The 20764-nt window shown below is 40.2% G+C and overlaps 2 protein-coding genes across 8 annotated transcripts in view; one reads left to right on the top strand and one right to left on the bottom strand.

Annotated features, from left to right (window-relative positions):
* The first annotated feature begins 4035 nt into the window (after positions 1-4035).
* Positions 4036-9856, top strand: LOC121385446 (DNA ligase 1-like). The gene is made up of 2 exons (XM_041516132.1): positions 4036-6708; positions 9635-9856. The coding sequence occupies exon 1, from the start codon at positions 4512-4514 to the stop codon at positions 6420-6422; it is 1911 nt and encodes a 636-aa protein (XP_041372066.1). The 5' UTR covers positions 4036-4511; the 3' UTR covers positions 6423-6708; positions 9635-9856.
* Positions 9857-11443: 1587 nt separating this feature from the next.
* Positions 11444-20764, bottom strand: part of LOC121384993 (5-hydroxytryptamine receptor 4-like) — a 31016-nt gene continuing 21695 nt past the window's right edge. For 3 of the 7 annotated variants that reach the window (XM_041515512.1, XM_041515509.1, XM_041515514.1), the window contains one exon: positions 11444-14325. In XM_041515512.1, the coding sequence (XP_041371446.1) occupies positions 12650-13795 (1146 nt within the window). In that variant the 5' untranslated portion in view covers positions 13796-14325 and the 3' untranslated portion in view covers positions 11444-12649. Of the gene's footprint in view, positions 14326-15814; positions 19568-20764 lie in introns of those variants that run through there. The other 4 variants (XM_041515510.1, XM_041515513.1, XM_041515507.1 and 1 more) reach the window with 2 other exon arrangements.

Here is a 20764-nt window from a genome sequence, read left to right as displayed (position 1 = left end):
TACAGATCAAGTTTGAGTTTCATAGCAATTTACTCGTTGGCCCTTGAACTTAGGAGACGCAGAAATTTGTTGGGCGTGGTAGGGAATTGCTTTAGACTTTTTTTCCCCGTAAAGCCTCAAGATATTGAGCTGAACTGTTTTGTATAGGTTTATCACGATGAGCGACATATCACGTGCGACTTTCATGGCAATTTACCCATTTTTGATAGAGTTATGGCCCTTCAACTTAGGCGTCACAAACATTTATTAGACCCCGTAGGAGACATGTATTGCTTTAGCAGTTCTCTCAAAAAGCTTGTTTATTTATTTATTTATTTATTTTATTTATTTATTGATTATGATTTTATTTATTTTCTTATTTATTTATTTATTTATTTATTTATTATTTCATTCATTTATTTATTTATTTATTTATTTATTTGAACATTATCAGCTATGGGTGAAACAAGAAACAATTCAACGAATATAATTCATTGAGACAGAGTCGTGCCTAAAGTTAAATGTCTGGCGTAAACAACACTCAGAGCACAGCTTTAAAAAAAAATCAAAAATTTCCATGCAAAAAATCCAAAACAATTAGGGTGGGTGACAGCTCGCTAGATTCATGTCCTATATTTAACATATGGTCAATTATAACAAAACGTAATTTCAGCTACTTAATTTTTACCTGTATCATTCTTTATTTTTAAAGCATAGGTAGGGACATTTATGATGCCAGGGGCTGGCATGCATAAATCTCAGCTGAAGATTCACAAACAACTGTGGTCATCGGCCATGCTTGCTGTTGCCGGAACGCGCCGGAACTGGAAAGCGGTTAGGGGACGTTACTCTGCCTAATTGTTCTGGCTAATTTCTAATCGAGGCTATACAGGGTCTTACTGAGGTGAACTAACAAAAAGGCACTTCTAAAATCAAGTGGCACTTTGCCATAACTATGTATTATTTTTTTATTTTATTTTTAAATACAGTCTCCTACCCCTAACCACTCCCACTAATACTTGTTATGGCACCACTCTGAGCGGGATTGATCTTGCGATTCATAGCCTCAGGTGATAGCTCTAGTGTGTATGTGTTGTTTGTTTGTTTGGATTTGTTTGGTTTTTTGGTGGTTGTTGGGGTTTTTGGGGTTTTTTTGGGGGGGTGCTACACCAGAGTTAAATGATGAAAGGTGATTGACATATGTTTTACAGTGGGCGTGGCTGTGTTCTGGCCAAATATGCAGTACATTTCACAGATGTGGTTGATTCGTCGACCCTAGATGGGCTGCTTGAGACACTAGAAAAGAAACCTTTGATCATCATGGAAACTGAGTATAAACATGGCGCAGCAGGTACACTATTACAGAAAATATTTCATCTCTCTCCTTCTGTCTGTCTGTCTGTCTCTCTGTTTCTTTCTTTCTGTCTGTCCTACATATAGTTTTCTAGATCTTTTTGTGGGTTTTTCACAATGCCGTGAGGTATTGAGCTGATATTTTGTGTATGGCTTTATTATGTACTATTACAACGATTTATTCATTTTTGACTTAGTTATTGCCCTTGAACTTAGGAGATATGAAAATTTGTTCACAATGATTCAAGATACCGAGTTGACATTTTGGGTATAGCTGTACAATGTACTATTACAGATCAAGTTTGACGTTCATGACTAATTGCCAATTGTTTTACAGAGTTATGGCCCTTGAACTTAGGAGATACGAAAATTTGTGAGGGTCAGTAGGTGACGTGTATTGCTGTTGTAGTACTCCCAGAATGCTTGTTTTACTGGGGGCGAGATGTAGCCCAGTGGTACAGCGCTCGCTCGATGCGCGGTCGGTGTGAGATCGATCCCCGTCGGTGGGCCCATTGGATTATTTCTCGTTCTAGCCAGTGCACCACGACTGGTATATCAAAGGCCGTGGTATGTACTACCCTGTTTGTGAGCTGGTGCATATAAAAGATTCCTTGCTGCCAATCAAAAAGAGTATCCCATGAAGTGGCAACAGCGGGTTTCCTCTCTCAATATCTGTGTGGTCCTTAACCATATGTTTGACGCCATATAACCGTAAAATGAATGTGTTGAGTGCGTCGTTAAAAAACCCACTTCTTTCTTTCTTTTAACATGTCCTAATCTGTCATTTATTATATATACATTATGTGATTTATATATGTTTAATAGTTTAATGCCATGACTATTTACTTTGCCTGTATCTTGACATGCTCTTTCTATGGATGCATTATATAATTCTAATTTGTATATGTCATTAAAAAATCTTTCTTTCTTTTCTTTCTTTGCTTGTTTTACTGTGCTGGTTGTCTGTTTACAGCTGCCTGTGGACAGACACTACACAATGTAACGTCATCGTCGTCGTCGTCATCGCCGCCGTCCAAGGTACTGGGGCTAAAAGTAATCTGCATCGTTGAAGGTTTGCTGCTCGTCATTTCCATCTCGGGTTTCATCGTCGCTAAACGCTGGTAAGTTAATGTCACAGTACTGTTCTGAAGTGATCATACGGAGGGTGTGCCTTAAGATGGGGAGTCCACTGTTTGATTGTCACCACTCACGCAAAATAATTGTTTTACTGGCATTTATAAAAAAATAAAATAAAAAAAAACAAAAAAAACAATACAGATACTACCAACCTCACCCACACCCTGAGAGAGAGAGAGAGAGAGAGAGAGAGAGAGAGAGAGAGAGAGAGAGAGAGAGAGAGAGAGAGAGAGAGAGAGAGAGAGAGAGAGACAGACAGAGAGAGACAGAGAGGGAGAGAGAGAGAGAGGAGAGACAGAGAGAGAGAGAGAGAGAGAGAGAGAGAGAGAGAGAGAGAGAGAGAGAGAGAGAGAGAGAGAGATGTTTCAGTGGCCTCAAACTTGATTTTGTAACATCTGGAGAAGAAACTATGAAAGTGTTAGATGGCTGTTTATTCCATCCATCCATACACAATTCCAACTATCCACCCATCCAGTACCCACCACCCACCCATCCATCCACTCACCCATCCCAAAAAACCCGCCCATAACCCACCAAAAGAATGCCCACCCACACAACCACTCACCCACCCATCCATCCATCCATCCATTATCCATCCAACCATCCATCCATTGATCCATCATCCATCCATCTGTCCATCCCTCCGTCCGTTTGTCCATCCATTCATTCATCTATCCATCCATCTATTGACCATCTATCCATCACCCATCCATCCATCTATCACCCATCCATCCATTCATCCATCCATCACCCATTCATCCATCCATCTATTCATTCATCAATCTATTCATCCATCCATCCATCTATCCATCACCGTCCATCCATCCATTCACTCATACATTCATCACCCATCCATCCATCCATCCATCCATTCATTATAAGGTTCTAAAATTACATTAAAGTAATGTTGACTTCTCTTTCTGTTGTAGTTTCAACAGAAACGTGGCTAAGGTGTTTCCAGACGATAATAAATCTAATAAAGGTAAGTTAAAGAAACTGACAGCCATAATACTATGATATATCAGCTGTGGAGCATTGGTTAATATATTAAAAAAAACCCAAACACGTCCAGTGATATCCCATCACACTTCAAATGTGCTATCTACCTGCTGCTGCTGTTTATGTTACTAACTATTAAAATACTAATTTTAATTTATTTTTCTGTGTCTAGTTTTTATTTTAGTACACTGCCTCTTGTTTTTTCTCTACTTTGACTTCCATCTCATTTCTCCCGATATGGCAGCTTCTCCTACTGGTATCGTTGCATCGTTTTGTCCTGCCACAATACTTTTAAGTTTCAAGTCAACTGTTCTACATACACATTAGTGAGAGTGAGAGAGAGAGAGAGAGAGAGAGAGAGAGAGAGAGAGAGAGAGAGAGAGAGAGAGAGAGAGAGAGAGAGAGAGAGAGAGAGAGAGAGAGAGAGAGAGAGAGAGAGAGAGAGACAGACAGACAGACAGACAGAGACAGACAGAGAGACAGAGAGAGAGAGAGTAGCAGAAATAGTAATAATAAAAGAAATGGTAATAGTAGTAGCTGTTGTGGTAGTTATAGTGACATACAAATTATCAGGACAGTTATGAACATACCACACTAACACTGATATATTTATTTGTACAGAATACCGCAACAGAGAGGAGAAGCTTAAAGAAAGAGCGAGACATCTTGAAAGCCAGCTCGCTGACCTCCAGAGAGAGAACTCGAAGCTGAAGTTGTCTATAACAGAAGCAAACGTCACGATCGTCGACGAGATTCAGACAAAAGACTTGAAGAAGCACACGTCTGGCAGCATCCAGTTCACCGACCTGTCCGACCGGGACAGTGCGTTCTGGAGCTCACACTCTGGGAAGAGTGAATCCATAGCAACAGGACACACGACCGACTTGGATGATGTTGATACTCCAGCAAACAATTGCCAATGTGATGCTGCAGCAGATGGGAATCTCGAGAGTGAGCCAAATGAGGAGAGTGGAGAAGTTGGAGGCGAGATAAAGGATGGAGAGGGAAAAGTTGAAGAGGTAAAGGGTGGAAATGAAGATGTGATGCCAGATATGAACAAGACAGGAATGTCTGATGAAGATGTGGATGGAACACAAGAAGGAATGGGGACGGAAGCTGTGGCTGATACAGAATTGGCAGAAGAAGGAACAAGACGAAGCAGTGATCTTGTGTGGAAGGCCATGAAAAAGAAGCAGAGTTTATGTACAAACGTGGACGAGAATCAAGAGTTATACGAGGTACGAACAGACGAAGATGAGACTGGCACAGCTGACGTCGAGTCGGGTCACGAGCTAGCATCTGACTTCATGCATGATGAGACTCTGAAATCGGATCGCGAAGAGATGAACACAAATGTCATGATGGAACCAGATGTTCCTGATGATGTTGTCACCGATTCGACGACTTCTGAGACTCACCAACAGGATCATCCTGATGATGCAAATGATAATGTTGAGTTTCTTAAGAAGACGAACAAAATATTCAAGAAAGGCAGTTTTCGTGATGTGGTTGTTGATGCAATACGTTTCAAGTACGTTTTTGACGAGGTGGAAAATGCGAAAAGTGATATACCAATGATATATACAGAATCAAAAAATAAAACATCAAATGAGAACTGCGACAGACAGTTAGATGTTGTAAATGAGAACATAGAAGAATCAAGTAATCATATAGAAATGGGTGAGGACCACATGGAAGATTCTAAGTCAGAGGTTGTGGATGAGGACAAGTCCAGTGGAGCTGTGAGGAAGGAGTCGATTCTCAGCGTGTTTGAGTCTACAGTCGACTGCAAACAGGAGGCTCCACGGTCTACGTTAGACGACGAAAGCGAGGACTTCATTCATACCATGATGAAGAAAGAAGACTGTATGTCAGAAACTGATCATACTTTGTTGGACATGGATGATCTCGACAATAAAGGGTTCAAAGAGAATGCAGGACAGTGGTTTAACACAGAAGTAGATGATCTCAATGATGTGGATGTGGATGTGGATGAGCACCATGCAAGAGATGCCCACAGTAACATCAGTCATGTGAACAGTACGAGTGATTTCCACTCCATTGTTCACTCTGTCCAACAGTTAATGAGAAAGAGTTCCCGGCCTGATGGGAAAGGTTTAAAACAGACTGTCTGTTCTATTGAAGAAACTGACAAACTGAGATCAACCGAAAACACCGAGGTTCTGTCCAAGGACAACCCATCGACAGCAAGTTCAGGAAGGAAATCAAAACGTGAGAAAAAGAATTCAAAGAAGACGGACAGCATTGTCGATGACAGACATAACAATATGTCTGAACAGCTGGACCCAGATCATCCTTGCGCAGACCAGCAGATAGAGTCATTAGGAGATTTAATGACGAAAAAGAAATCAAAGCGAAAAAAGACAAAGACAGATGCACTTGCTTCTGAACAAACAGGGTCTCATGAGGATGACAACCAGAAAGATGTTCCTGGTGAGGACTTTGACTGTCCTCAAGAGGAAGGTGCACACCTGAAGGGACGGAAGTCGAAAAACAAGATATCGAAACACAAAACACAAGTTTTAAATTTCAAGAATGACAAACAAGCAGATGACTGTCAGGAGGGTTTGGCAGGAAACCAAGACTTGACGTCTGCTACGGCACTGGACGAGAAGGAAAAAGATGATGAACAGTTTCGAGGAGCTGGTGTTAGTAATGATCTTCCTCTTCAGAATGATGTCCTAGATGAATTTTCCAAACTACCAAAAGTTTCAGAACATGCAGGTAATGCAAAGAGCACAATGAAAAAGACTAAAAAGTCCAAAAGTGGGAAGTCAAAGGATGTGACAGAACCTGCCACAGAAGGCACTGCTACCAGTGACTGTAGTTCACAACAGACAAAGCCTATCAAGGATTTGCCGACAAAACAAGCTAAAGCTGCAAAACATTCCACTGAAAAAAGTGGCAAGCGCCGCAAGAAGAAGGAAGTATAGTGTCCCAGAGAAAGGAAAGAAAAACTGTTGTAAATGTAAGAAGAAGGAAGTATAGTGTCCCAGAGAAAGGAAAGAAAAACTGTTGTAAGTGCAAGAAGAAGGAAGTATAGTGTCGCAGAGAAAGGAAAGAAAAACTGTTGTAAGTGCAAGAAGAAGGAAGTATAGTGTCGCAGAGAAAGGAAAGAAAAACTGTTGTAAGTGCAAGAAGAAGGAAGTATAGTGTCGCAGAGAAAGGAAAGAAAAACTGTTGTAAATGTAACGACTCTCCAGCAATGCTATACAAGAGGTATCATTTGATGTGTCAGAGAAATGCGAAAACCATGCATGTTTGTACTATTTAACCACTTAACCCATGAACCATGCATGTGTTTGTACTATTTAACCACTTAACCCATGAACCATGCATGTTTGTATTAACCACTTAACCCATGAACCATGCATGTGTTTCTATTTGTTAACAACTTAACCCATAAAGTATGCATGTGTTTGTATTTGTTAACTATTTAACCCTTCAGCCATTCACTATTTGTGAACCACATGCCACGACTTTTGATACTACTTTGAACTTGAAATAATATTAAATGACTATGACTTAAAACAGAGGGGCAGAATATGCTTCATTTTGCGAGCACGTGATACCTGTTTTGACAATAATTCATGAGGGCATGTCATCACAGCTGTACTTATTCCAACAAGTTATGTCCTGTGCTAGTTTTGATTCAGTAAGCTAGTCTGGGAGTGGCAGTCCTCTTTTTGGCGGTGCAAGAAGGATGTATTGTCTAGTAAAGGAACTCTTCGGGAGTGGCTAGACAGATATTCATAGAATGCCCATTCAGCTTTGCATTGTAGCTGTACTTATTCCAACGAGCTCGGTCCTGTGCTAGTAAACTAGTGTGGCAGTCCTCTTTTTGGCGGTGCAAGAAGGAGTTGCTAGACAGATATTCATTTTGCAGAGATACAGTCTTGATTGTGGATAACAGTTTTTTAGTTCAGATTCAGAGGTCGTTGTATTTATAATCTATTACGTATGGAGCGAACATTTGACATAAAGAGAATCCAAACTTTGTGTTGTTCCTGTGTTATGTTATGCATATTGGAATAGACCCTAGAAAGTTTCGTAATTTTAACTTCATTATCAATAGGTTTTGTCTCCATCCTACCTTCCCTCTGTCTGTCTGTCTGTCCGACTGCCTCGCATATAGATTTTCAGACTTTGTTTTTTCAGAATGCCTCAAAATATTGACCTGAAATTGTGTATATTATGTAATGTTAAAGATCAAGTTTGATTTTAATGGCATTTTCCTACTTTTGATAGCTAAAACATTGAGAGCTGATTCTTTCAGGGCTTTAGATTGCACCAAAACTGAGGCGAAAAAAGGGTGTGCCCAAATTAAGTATGCCCAAATTAAACAAGCCCAAATTAAGTACAAACATGAAAACCTCAAAACATTTCACCTCAAAATGGAGGAATATTAACTGTAGTTAGATTAAAATATATTTGAAATAAACAAACAACAAAACCCCTCCATAACCGTGACTTCAAGTGACGTAATAGTGCCACTCTAGGCCCGTCTATTGACTACAGTGCGCTTGTACCTTTAAAAGATCATTAGATGATGCTGCATAACACAGATCAGTGTATGGAATACTATTTCAGCCATGAACCACTGGTTTAAACAGGAAAAACGGTAACTAATTTGCATGGGGTCAACTCTGTCCTAAGGAGTATGCTGTATCCATGTTATTGTTGTTGACATAAAATAAAGTTGATTATTACATGCATTTTATTATATAAAAATATTTTTAGTACTAATACACAAAGGTAAATATATCTATTCATACTAGCTGGGGAGGTAGTTAGCTCAGTCAATTGAGTGCTCGCTTGAGGCGCTTGCGTCGCAGGATCGAACCACCTCGGTGGATCCATTCAACTGATTGGGGTTTTTCTCGTTATAACCAGTGTACCACAACTAGTTAGTTCCATGATATATGCTGTCCTGTCTGTGGAAAAGTGCATATAAAAGATCCCTTGCTGCATTAGGAAAAAATGTAGCGGGTTTCCTCTTATGACTCCGAGTCAGAATGACCAAATGTTTCACATCCAACAGTCGATGATTAATCAATGTGTTCTAGTGGTGTCGTTAAACAAAACAAACTTTAACTTCATATTGGCCGGTATTTTGTTTACGTTTTGAAAATATTGTTTTGTGTAACAACACTATGAGAGCACATGCATTTATTAATCATTAGCAATTTAAATGTCAAACATTTGGTAATAAACATTTTGGTAGTTATAACATATAGTTTTAGAGGAAGGAAGGAAATGTTTTATTTAACGACGCACTCAACACATTTTATTTACGGTTATATGGCGTTGGACATCTGGTTAGCGACCACACAGATATTGAGAGAGGAAACCCGCTGTCGCTACTTCATGGGCTACTCTTTTCGATTAGCAGCAAGGGATCTTTTATATGCACCATCCCACAGACAGGATAACACATACCACGGCCTTTGATATACCAGTCGTGGTGCACTGGCTGGAACGAGAAATAGCCCAATGAGCCAGACCGACCGCGCATCAATGGGATACGTCCCGTCCCGCCCCTAGTTTGAGAGAAAACCCGCTTTAAAATGCACTTTCTCACAAACAAGACCGAACAAACCACAGCTTTTAACATACCAGCAGAGTGACACTAGTCTAGAAAAGCGAAATGCCAAACTTTACTTATTCTAGAGAAATAAAGTTTCTTTTGTTTAATGACACCACTAGTACCAACTGGAGAATGGGTTTTATAGTTGTAAACATGACTACATACAATCTATGTCGAATATTATTTTTATCGATCAGCAAAACAAAAAACAGAAAACTTTTCCAAAACAATATTAAACAAGTAAACTGTTTCTGTTTTGTTAGATGGCAATGCCGTAGAGATTGCCGTGGTGTTTTGAAATGTCTGCAGCATTTATTTTGCCATAGGACTTGCAATTTTCTATGTAAATGTTTTATATTGGGGGGGTTTTCTGGTAATAATGACAATTTAAACTACTTTGTTTCACATTAATCGCAAAACTGCCGTGGAAATGATGTTTTTTGCTGTAGCCATTTTGTTAATTGCCAGGGTTGCAGGTTCTGTGATGGGTTATAAATTTCAAGAACCATATACCACTCATGAAATAAAATCCAAAACTGGGCACTTCATTTTTTTCAGGTACTTGGAGGTCCCCTCCTTTGGATTCGCCCTTGCTACAGTATTCGTGCAGTGAGGGATGCAGCAGTTAACCAGTACCTACACTGTTCAAAAGTACAGTAGGCCCTATATGCAAGACAATACCCCCACGCCACCAAGCATCACTCTGACGAAGATATTACACGTCCTCCACTAAACACAAATAAATTTATCATACACTGCATTTTTGGGGTTACTTCGAAATTCGAACTGTGTCCGTCGCCACAGAGCTAGACCTACTATAAAAATAAACAAAAACAAAACAAAACAACAACACAACAAACAGCAAGAGACCTTTGTAGGCACTATCTTGTAGGCAGGACAATACATACTATGCCTTTTGATTCACCAGTCACAGAGTACAATACAAGAGTAAAATCCCTGAGTCCACTGAGTTGACCTTAAAACCAATCACACGTCAGATAAGCAGGAATGATTTACATAAAAGGTCCCTTGTTGCTTATTTGGTAGCAGTAGCCTAGGTGCTGGTAGCGCCATTCCTTACTTATTGGGAGTAAACTAGGTGCTGGTAGCGGCATTCCTTATTTATTGGGATTAGACTAGGTGCTGGTAGTGGCATTCCTTACTTATTGGGATTAGACTAGGTGCTGGTAGCGGCATTCCTTACTTATTGGGAGTAGACTAGGTGCTGGTAGCGGAATTCCTTACTTATTGGGAGTAGACTAGGTGCTGGTAGCGGCATTCCTGATTTTTTTGGAGTAAACTAGGTGCTGGTAGCGGCATTCCTTACTTTTTTGGGAGTAAACTAGGTGCTGGTAGCGGCATTCCTTACTTTTTTGGGAGTAAACTAGGTGCTGGTAGCGGAATTCCTTATTTATTGGGATTAGACTAGGTGCTGGTAGCGGCATTCCTTACTTATTGACCGGCCTCGGTGGCGTCGTGGTTAGGCCTTCGGTCTACAGGCTGGTAGGTACTGGGTTCGGATCCCAGTCGATGCATGGGATTTTTAATCCAGATACCGACTCCAAACCCTGAGTGAGTGCTCCGCAAGCCTCAATGGGTAGGTGTAAACCACTTGCACCGACCAGTGATCCATAACTGGTTCAACAAATTCCATGGTTTGTGCTATCCTGCCTGTGGGAAGCGCAAATAAAAGATCCCTTGCTGCCTGTCGTAAAAGAGTAGCCTATGTGGCGACAGCGGGTTTCCTCTAAAAAACTGTCATTACTGCGTTACTTATTGGGAGTAGACTAGGTGCTGGTAACGGCATTCGTTACTTATTGGGAGTAGACTAGGTGCTGGTAACGGCATTCGTTACTTATTGGGAGTAGACTAGGTGCTGGTAACGGCATTCATTTCTATATCTCTCGACCAAGTGTCAAAATAACCATACGTTAAATATCAAATAACTGTAGATAAAATTTTCAAGAAATGTAAAATAACCTTTAGATTTGATTATGTATGAATATATTGTGTTGTTCTAAATCTAGTTTTGACATTACATTATCACTTATTATTTGAATGGTGTCCATACTTGGTTTTGAAAATGTCTGTCAACCTCAGGTTAAGCAAATTAAGTAATGTTTGGTGTTGATCTGTTTTGTGGTGTATGAATGTGGCTGTGGTCATCCACTATTGGATGTGTAACATTTGGTAATTTTGACTCGGTCTTCAGAGGAAGTCCGCAATATTGTTCCATTAGCAGCAACACAAACAAGATGGCACATACCACAGGTTTTGATATACCAGTCGTGAGACTGGTTGGGACGAGGATGGGTTACCAATTCGAGAATGGGTTTTATAGTTATAAACACAACTACATACAATCAATGTCGAATATTATTTTTATTAATCAGCAAATCAAAAAACCAAAACCTCTCCAAAATAACAATATTAAACAAGTAAACAATTTTGTTTTAATTTAACCTTGTGTCTATTCCATAACCAATTGGTTGAGAATGAACCCCCAACTCTGGAAATTAACCACAGCAATGCCGTAGATATTACCGCGGTGTTTTGAACTGTCTGCGGGTATTTATTTTGCCACGGAACTTGTAATTTTTTATATTATTGTTATTATTATTATTATTATTATTATTATTGTAATAATGACAAATTAAATTCCTCTGTTTCACATTAAATGCAAAACTGCCGTGGAAAATGGAGGCATTTAAAGATATATACATAATTCTGTGTTCATTTCGTTAATTGCCAGGGTTGCAGGTTTTGTGATGGGTTATAAACTACAAGAACCATATACCACTCATAAAATAAAAATCTAATACGTTTTACAGTTACCTATGTTAGGAGCCATTCAACATCAATTGTTGGTAAAAACAAAACAACGAAAACATCAAATATATAAAACGTTTGAACAGTGTTGCAGCCTTAGCTGATGGACCCGTTTATAAAGCAACAGACATCACCCCAATTGATCAACCTGCAAATCTGTTTTATTGAATCATTGTTAAAACAAAGCTCCAAAAGAAAAGAGTCAAATAATACACCCACAATCTAAATAAGCCCCCCCCCCCCAAACAACAACAAAAACAACAACACAAAGAAGAAGGCAATAATCCAACAATCCTAATCATCTTCACACATCCTCCATCTAAAGCATATAATCGTGAAAAGTGAAAAGGAATTTTACAATCGGCCCGAATCAACCAGCACATTGCCCCCAAAACTTAATAATAATAATAAATTAATAAACGCATAATAAGAGATACAAATATCCACCGAAAATGTTTTTTGTTTGTTTTGTTTGTTTGTTTGATTGGGTGTTGTTGTTGTTGTTGTTTTGGGTTTTTTTTTTGGGGGGGGGGGGGGGGGGGGGGAGGTTGCACTTTGGCGATTTGATCATAGAATCTGCAGTGAAACTCAACTTTCAATTAGCCACATTTTAGACCTTGCCATAAAAAATAAATCAAATAATAATAATAATAATAATAATAATAATAGTAAACACGAAAAAACACGCAGATTGTGTCCTCCATTTGAAGACTTCATCTTGAACTCTGACCTGCACAACTTTCATCACTTCGTCGTCGTTGCATTTGGCATTATCACGGTCGCCGTCGGTAGTGTCGTCGTTACGTTTGACGTTGTTGCCGTTATTGTCGGCATTGTTGTCATCACTGTCGGTAGTGGCGGTAACGAATCCGACTCCATCGTATCCGACACCTCCGCCCTCTGCGTGTTCATCAGTGAATTCAGCGTCTTGATTGGGATGACGCCGTCGCGGCTGCAGCACAGCTCGCACATGATGAGCTTGTGGATGTTGTTCCTGAAGTGGCTGCTCGACAGGTAGTAGACGAACGGATTGAGCACGGAGTTGAAGCAGGTTAAGAAGAAGAAGCCGATCCGGAGATCGTACGTAAACATGGAGCCAAACGAACGATCGATGATCGTGCCCAGGAATAATGGCGTCCAGCACAGGCCGAAACACGCCATGAGAATGCTGAGCGTGCGAGCCATGTTGACGTCGCTCAGCTCCGTGGAGATGACGCTGAACCGGCGACAGTGCTCCACGCGCATCTTGGTCTTCACGCGCAGCTTCACGTGACAGAACACCATGATCATGGCAGGGATGAAGTATATGGCGAGGGAGCAGATAACCACGAACGCGAGGTTGTACACCATGATGCACTGCTTTTCGAACGGGTAGCACGGGATCGTTTCCCTCATGCCGATCGTGTGCCACTCGCTTACCATTGGCACGAAGGTAATCGACAGGGGGATAAGCCAACAGGCAGAGAGCATGATGAGCACCCGACCGAGTCCCATGTGCCCGTGGTAGCCGGGGTGACAGATGACGATGTAGCGGTGCACTGCTATGATGAGGAGGTGATGGACGGACGCAAAGCGTATCGTCATGTTGAAGCTGAAGAACAACAAACACAGCTGATGCCCCAGCTCCCAGCCGTCGTTGTGAATGAATTTGTAGATACTGAACGGCATCGCCACAGCACCCACGATGAGGTCGGCGACGGCACGAGACAGCACAAACAGGTTGGCCAGGTTCCGGAGTCGCTTGCAGGCAATGATGGCGAGGATGAGGATCGTATTCCCAGCCACGGCCAGCACGACTAGCACCGCCAGCAGACACAGGACGATGATGGTGGCCACGCTGTCTCTCGTGCCAGGTAGTTCCTTGTCGCAGGGAGACGACGTGTTGTCCATGTCTCTTTACGACTGACTTTTTAAGAGTCCACTGGATGTCATTTAAACAAAGTCATGTACAACGTGTTGGCCTTGGAAGGATTAAACTGCGATGTTGTCCTGGCCATACACTACTAGTATTCCTTCCTTTTAGAGTAAGGACACAACAAGTTCACGTGATGTCATTTAAAGAAACTCAACTCAAATCATGGACAACTTCTTCTTTAGAAACATTAAATTGTGACGATGTCCTGACCATACGCTTCTAGTATTACTTCCTTTTAGAGTGAGATCAGAACAAGTTCACGTGATGACTTTTAAATAATCTAAACTGAAGTTGACTTCTGTGGAATTAAACTGTGATGATGACCTGACCATACACTACTAGTTGACAAATACACATCAGCAGTAGCTATGGTTACAAGTGGAACATTAACGAAGACAGTGATGTAGAAATAAACACATTTCATTCTTGGACTTTATGATGCATTTTCTTTTCTTTTTCTTCTTCACTCCGTTTGTTACACGAACTGTCCCACCATATTCGTCGGCTGAAAGAACGAACAAGATACTAATGGTATGTTTGTATGTTTGTTGTTTTATTTATTGCTATGATAGTATAGTGGTTTTAAAAAGAAATCACTTGTATTTAGTAAAAGTTGATTACATGGAAAACAGGACAGGTAAACTATTTGGATTCATATATCTATCTATCTATATATATATATATATATATATATATATATATATATATATATATATATATATATATATATATATATATATATATATATATATATACTCTTCAAAATACATGTAGGGGAACCTGAAATATTAATGTTAATATCAACTATTGGACCGAATATACGTTTGGCCACAGACATCCTAGTAAAGAACGTTCAGGTCAGTTTATCAAGACACCGGAACACATTCCATAGTTTGCATATGCATCTCGCAGTTGCCAAGTACACGTGCGTGGGGGTCATTCTTGATTTTGACCATTTCCAGGAGTCGATTAATCACTGTGGAACATTATTTCTGTCAATCGTTTTCATTCTGCTGATCATACATTTGTTATTGTTTTGTTTTTAGTCATTTTTATTGTTTGAATTGCGATTTACTAATAAAAAAAACGTCAGCTTTCAAATTTGACCCCAATCGTCCTTCAAGACCTATTGTAATACTGAACTATCGGTTGTAATGTTTTCCCAATTAATTCACTATTATCATATAACCATTCCTCACAGCTAATATACTTTATAATTTTGGCAATTGTAAATTCTTATTAGAGTTCCCCATCTTTTTTGAAGTGTATGTATGTATGTATTTGTATGTATATATAACAAAAACCTAGAGATAAGTTTATTTTGTTTAACGACAACACTAGAGCACGTTGTTATATTAATTATCGCCTGTTGGATGTCATAGTAATTCGGACATAGTCGTAGAGAGAAAACCCATTACATTTGTTTCCATTAGTAACAAGAGACGTATATGCACCATGCCACTGACAATGTAGGGCATAACAATGATATACTAGTCGTGGTACACTGGCTTGAATGATAAATAGCCCAATGGTCCCACTGACGAGGATCAATCACAGAACGGCTGCGCATAAAGCGGGTGCTTTACTACTGGCCAATGTCCCGCCTCTTAGTTATTTGAGGGCTATAAGGTCCTTGATGACAGTTGTCTTCCCATTTGGATGATCTAAATCTGGAAATATCAGCACGCAGTATTTGTTGGGAGTAGACTAGGTGCTGGTAGCGGAATTCCTTACTTGTTGGGAGTAGACTAGGTGCTGGTAGCGGAATTCCTTACTTGTTGGGAGTAGACTAGGTGCTGGTAGCGGAATTATTTACTTGTTGGGAGTAGACTAGGTGCTGGTAGCGGCATTCCTTACTTATTGGGAGTAGGCTAGGTGCTGGTAGCAGAATTCCTTACTTATTGGGAGTAGAGTAGGTACTGGTTGGGACGAGGATGGGGTACCAATTCGAGAATGGGTTTTATAGTTATAAACACAACTACGTAAAATCAATGTCAGATATTATTTTTATTGATCAGCAAAACAGAAAACCATAACCTCTCCAAAATAACAATATTAAACGAGTAAACTTCTGTGTTTTAATTTAACTTTGTGTCTATTCCATAACCAACTGGTTGAGAATGTCTGTCCGTGTGTATTTATTTTGCCATGGAACTTGTAATATTTTTATATTATTATTATTAATATTATTATTATTGTAAACTCCTCTGTTTTACATTAAATGCAAAACTGCCGTGGAAAATGCAGGCATTAAAAAATATATATATAATTCTGTGTTCATTTTGTGAATTGCCAGGGTTGCAGTTTTTGTGATGGGTTATAAACTTCAAGAACCATATACCACTCATAAAATAAAAGTCTAATACGTTTTAGTTACCTATCTTAGAAGCCATTTAGGGGATAACCCTACTGTGTTTTCCTATTTGCAGACGTATATTGGTGGTTTTACTGTCGCAAATTTGTTTTATAAAACGGTAAATTTGCGACTGCAAAACCACCGATATACGTCCACAAATCGGAAAACACAGTAGGGTTATACCTATTCTAATTAAACTGTTTGCTGGTTGATTTTAAATAGGAAATTATCACATTGTTAGTAAAAACAAGCATATAAACGTCACCAGTTGGTGACGTCATTAGACAGCCCATTAACAGGCGATGGGTGGTCGGACAGTTAGCGGCTCGAACATAGATGTGTAATTTGACATATTTAATCAGCTCTCGTGATTAGATAACGACTAATAAAGAATAATGTTTTCATGTCTGACATAAAATTGTCTCAGTATTTAACGACTTCTGTGCGTAATATGATCCCTACAGAAATTGTCTTTATGAGGTCATTACAAAACAACCCTGTTCTCTGCTTAACCTATGACGTATTTCTGCCAGAAAATTTGCGACCGGTATATCGGTGATTTTACCACCTGACATTTTTTGTGTGGATATCCAATGAGATTCGTTCTTACGAATGTGTTGAATTAGAATCACTATTACTTGTTGAGATAAAACAAAACAACGAAAAGATCAAATATATAAAACATTTGAACAGTGTTTCAGCCTTAGCTGATGGACCCATTTATCAAGCAACAGACATGACCCCAGTCGATCAGCCTGCGAATTTGTTATATACAATCATTGTTAAAACAAAGCTCCGAAGAAAAAAACCCCAAGTCAAATAATACACCCACAACCTAAATACCCCCCCCCCCCCTCCCAACAACAACAAAACAAAACACCACAAAGAACAAGACAATAACCCAACAATCCATATCATCTTCACACACCCTCCATCTAAAGCATATAATCGTGAAATGTGAAAAGGAATTTTACAATCGGCCCGAATCCACCATCACCTTCCTCCCCCAAAAAACGTAATAGTAATAATAAACTAATCAACTCATAATAATAAGATATCAAAATCTCCATTCAAAATGTTTGAGTTTTGTTTGTTTGCTTGTTGGTGTTTTTTTGGTGGGTTTTTTTGTTGTTTTTTTTGGTGTGGGTTTTTTTTTTTTTTTTTGGGGGGGGGGGGGGGGTTGCACTTTGGCGAATTTATCATAGAATCTCCAGTGAAACTAAACTTTCAATTAGCCACATTTTAGACCTTGTCATAAACAATAAATCAAATAATAATAATAATAATAATAATAATAATAATAATAATTAAGGAATGATTAATTGCTCCTCTAACTTAGATTACTGGGAGCCATTTAAGATATTACCTTACTGATATCATATCAATTCACAGTGCTAAGGGCAGGTAAAAATTATTCTTCTCAGGTGAGTCCTGAAATCGGTTAGATTTACAAAATTAAAAATATTAAATCAAATTCTACTGTAATTCACATTTGAGAAAAAGACAGCTCAAGGCTACTTAGTTCTACAACACTGGACGATGTTCTACAACACTCTACTTAGTTCTACAACACTGGACGATGTTCTACAACACTCTACTTAGTTCTAAAACACTGGACGATGTTCTACAACACTCTACTTAGTTCTACAACAATGGACGATGTTCCCCTATAAAGTCAACTTCATGCTTGAAATACACAGGACCGCTTTAAAAACGCAACGTTTTTAGCTTGCTATATACACACACTGAAAAAACACGCAGATTTTGTCCTCCATTTTGAATTCTGACCTGCACAACTTTCATCACGTCGTCGTTGTCGTCGTCGTCGTCGTCGCATTTGGCATTATTACTGTCTCCGTCGGTAATGTCGTCGTTACTTTCGGCGTTGTCGTCGTTACTTTTGACGTTGTTGCCGTTATTGTCGGCAGTGTTGTCATCACTATCGGTAGTGGCGGTAACGAATCCGACTCCATCGTATCTGACACCTCCGCCCTCTGCGAGTTCATCATTGAATTCAGCGTCTTGATTGGAATGACGTCGTTGCGGCTGCAGCACAGCTCGCACATGATGAGCTTATGGATGTTGTACCTGAAGTGGCTACTCGACAGGTAGTAGACACACGGGTTGAGCATGGAGTTAGAACAGGCTAAGAAGAAGAAGCCGGTGAAGAGATCGGGCGGCATCACGTACTTGAGCAGAGCATCGATGATCCTGCAGATAACTAATGGCGTCCAACACAGGCCGTAACACGCCATGAGGATGCTGAGCGTGTGAGCCATGTTGACGTCGCTCAGCTCCGTGGAGATGACGCTGAACCGGCGACAGTGGTCCACGCGCATCTTGGTCTTCACGCGCAGCTTCACGTGACAGAACACCATGATCATGGCAGGGATGAAATATACGGCGAGGGAGTAGACAAGCGCGTATGTGACGTTGTACACCATGATGCACCGCTTTCCGAACGGGTAGCACGGGATCATTTCGCTAATGCCGATCGTGTGCCACTCGGTAATCATGGGCATGTAGATAATCAACAGGGGGATAAGCCAGCAGGCAGACAGCATGATGAGCACCCGACCGAGTCCCATGTGCCCGTGGTAGGCGGGGTGACAGATGACGATGTAGCGGTGCACTGCTATGATGAGGAGGTGAAGGAGTGACGTAAAGCACATCGTGTCGTTGAAGCCGCTGACCACCAGACACAGCTGATGCCCCAGCTCCCAGCCGTTGTTGTGGAGGTATTTGTAGATACAGAACGGTATCACCAGAGCACCCACGCCGAGGTCAACGACGGCACGAGACAGCACGAACAGGTTGGGCCGGTTCCGGAGACGCCTGCTGGTGATGATGGCAAGGATGAGAATTGTATTCCCAGCCACAGCCAGCACGACGACCACCGCCAGCAGACACAGGACGATGATGGTGGCGATGCCGTCTCTCGTGCCAGGCAGTTCCTCGTCGCACGGAATCGACGTGTTGTTCATGTCTCTTTACGATTGACTTTTAAGAGTCCACTGGATGTCATTTAAACAAACTAAACTCAAGTCATGTACAACTTGTTAGCTTTGGAAGGATTAAACTTCTAGTATTACTTCCTTTTAGAGTGAGATCAGAACAAGTTCGCGTGATGACTTTTAAATAATCTAAACTGAAGTTGACTTCTGTGGAATTAACTTGTGACGATGACCTGACCATACACTACTAGTTGACAAATACACATCAGCAGTAGCTATCGTTACACGTGGAACATTAACGAAGTGGTAGATTCAGCTGAATACAGGAAGTGATGTAGAAATAAACACACTTCATTCTTGGACTTTATGATGCATTTTGTTTTCTTTTTTCTTCTTCACTCCTTCTGTTACACGAACTGTCCCGCCATATTCATCGGCTGAAAGAACGAACAAGATACTAATGGCATGTTTGTTTGTTTATTTATTGCTATGAAAGTAAAGTGGTTTTAAAAAGAAATCACTTGTATTTGTAAAAATTGATTACATGGAAAACATGACAGGTAAACTATTTGGATTCATTTATATATATATACTTAGATAGATAGATAGATTATTACATGAGCTTGTGTGTCGTACTGATTTTACGAAACGAAGGTAATGCATGAATCCTGACACGAGTTTCGTAAAATCAGTACGATTCACACGCGAGTGCAATAATTGCTTTATTATCCACAATAGTTTTTGTTTTTTACGAACAACAAAGTCATGTCAAAACGTTTCACACTAGAAAGGACGAAATGACGTCATTTTGGTAAGCGATTACATAGAGCCAAGGCTGGAGACGCCGCATTACGTTATGACGTCGCTTCCCAAAACGACGTTATTCGATGCGCACGTGAAATTGTTATGACACGTGTCATAATGGTTATATTTACCTGGATATCTTGAACCATGTGGATAATAAATATATAGATGTGTATTAAAAAACCGAAAACCTAGCGAGAAGTTTGTTTTGTTTAATGAGAACAGGGCACGTTGATATATTATCATCGGCTATTGGATGCCAAGCATAGTAATTCGGACATAGTCGTAGAGAGGAGACCCATTCCATTTTTTTTCCATTCGTTACAAGGGGCGTTTGTATGCACCATGACACTGACAGTATAGCACACACCAATAATATACGAGTTGTGGTACACTGGATGGAACGATAAATAGCCCAATGTCCCACTGACGGGGATCGATCACAGATTGGCTTCGCATAAGGCAGGACTTTACCAATGGCCTGTGTCCCACTCCTTACTTATTCGAGGGTTATGAGGCCTCATATGACAGTTATCTTCCCATTTGGTTGATCTAAATCCGGAAATATATGCGCGCAAGTAGTCTGCTGTTCGACTGTGATTATTTCATGGCAGACAGCTTTGAATTGACAACTGTTAGACTGAACCTAACAAGTATGTAGTTTGTAAACGTGTAACTTGTTCAAATTAATGACGATTTTATTGTAATTCGGGCCAATTAAAAAGCAGTGCTTTTTGTGTACTCTGGCCAGGTTTACTGTTGGGTGTAGACTGTGCTGGTAGTGGAATTCCTTACTTGTTGGGTGTAGACTGTGCTGGTAGTGGAATTCC

The sequence above is a fragment of the Gigantopelta aegis genome, chromosome 11 (assembly GCF_016097555.1).
Source record: "Gigantopelta aegis isolate Gae_Host chromosome 11, Gae_host_genome, whole genome shotgun sequence".
Lineage (NCBI taxonomy): Eukaryota > Metazoa > Mollusca > Gastropoda > Neomphalida > Peltospiridae > Gigantopelta > Gigantopelta aegis.
Note: the sequence above shows the minus strand (reverse complement) of the source record. Positions and strands in the feature narration are given on the sequence as shown.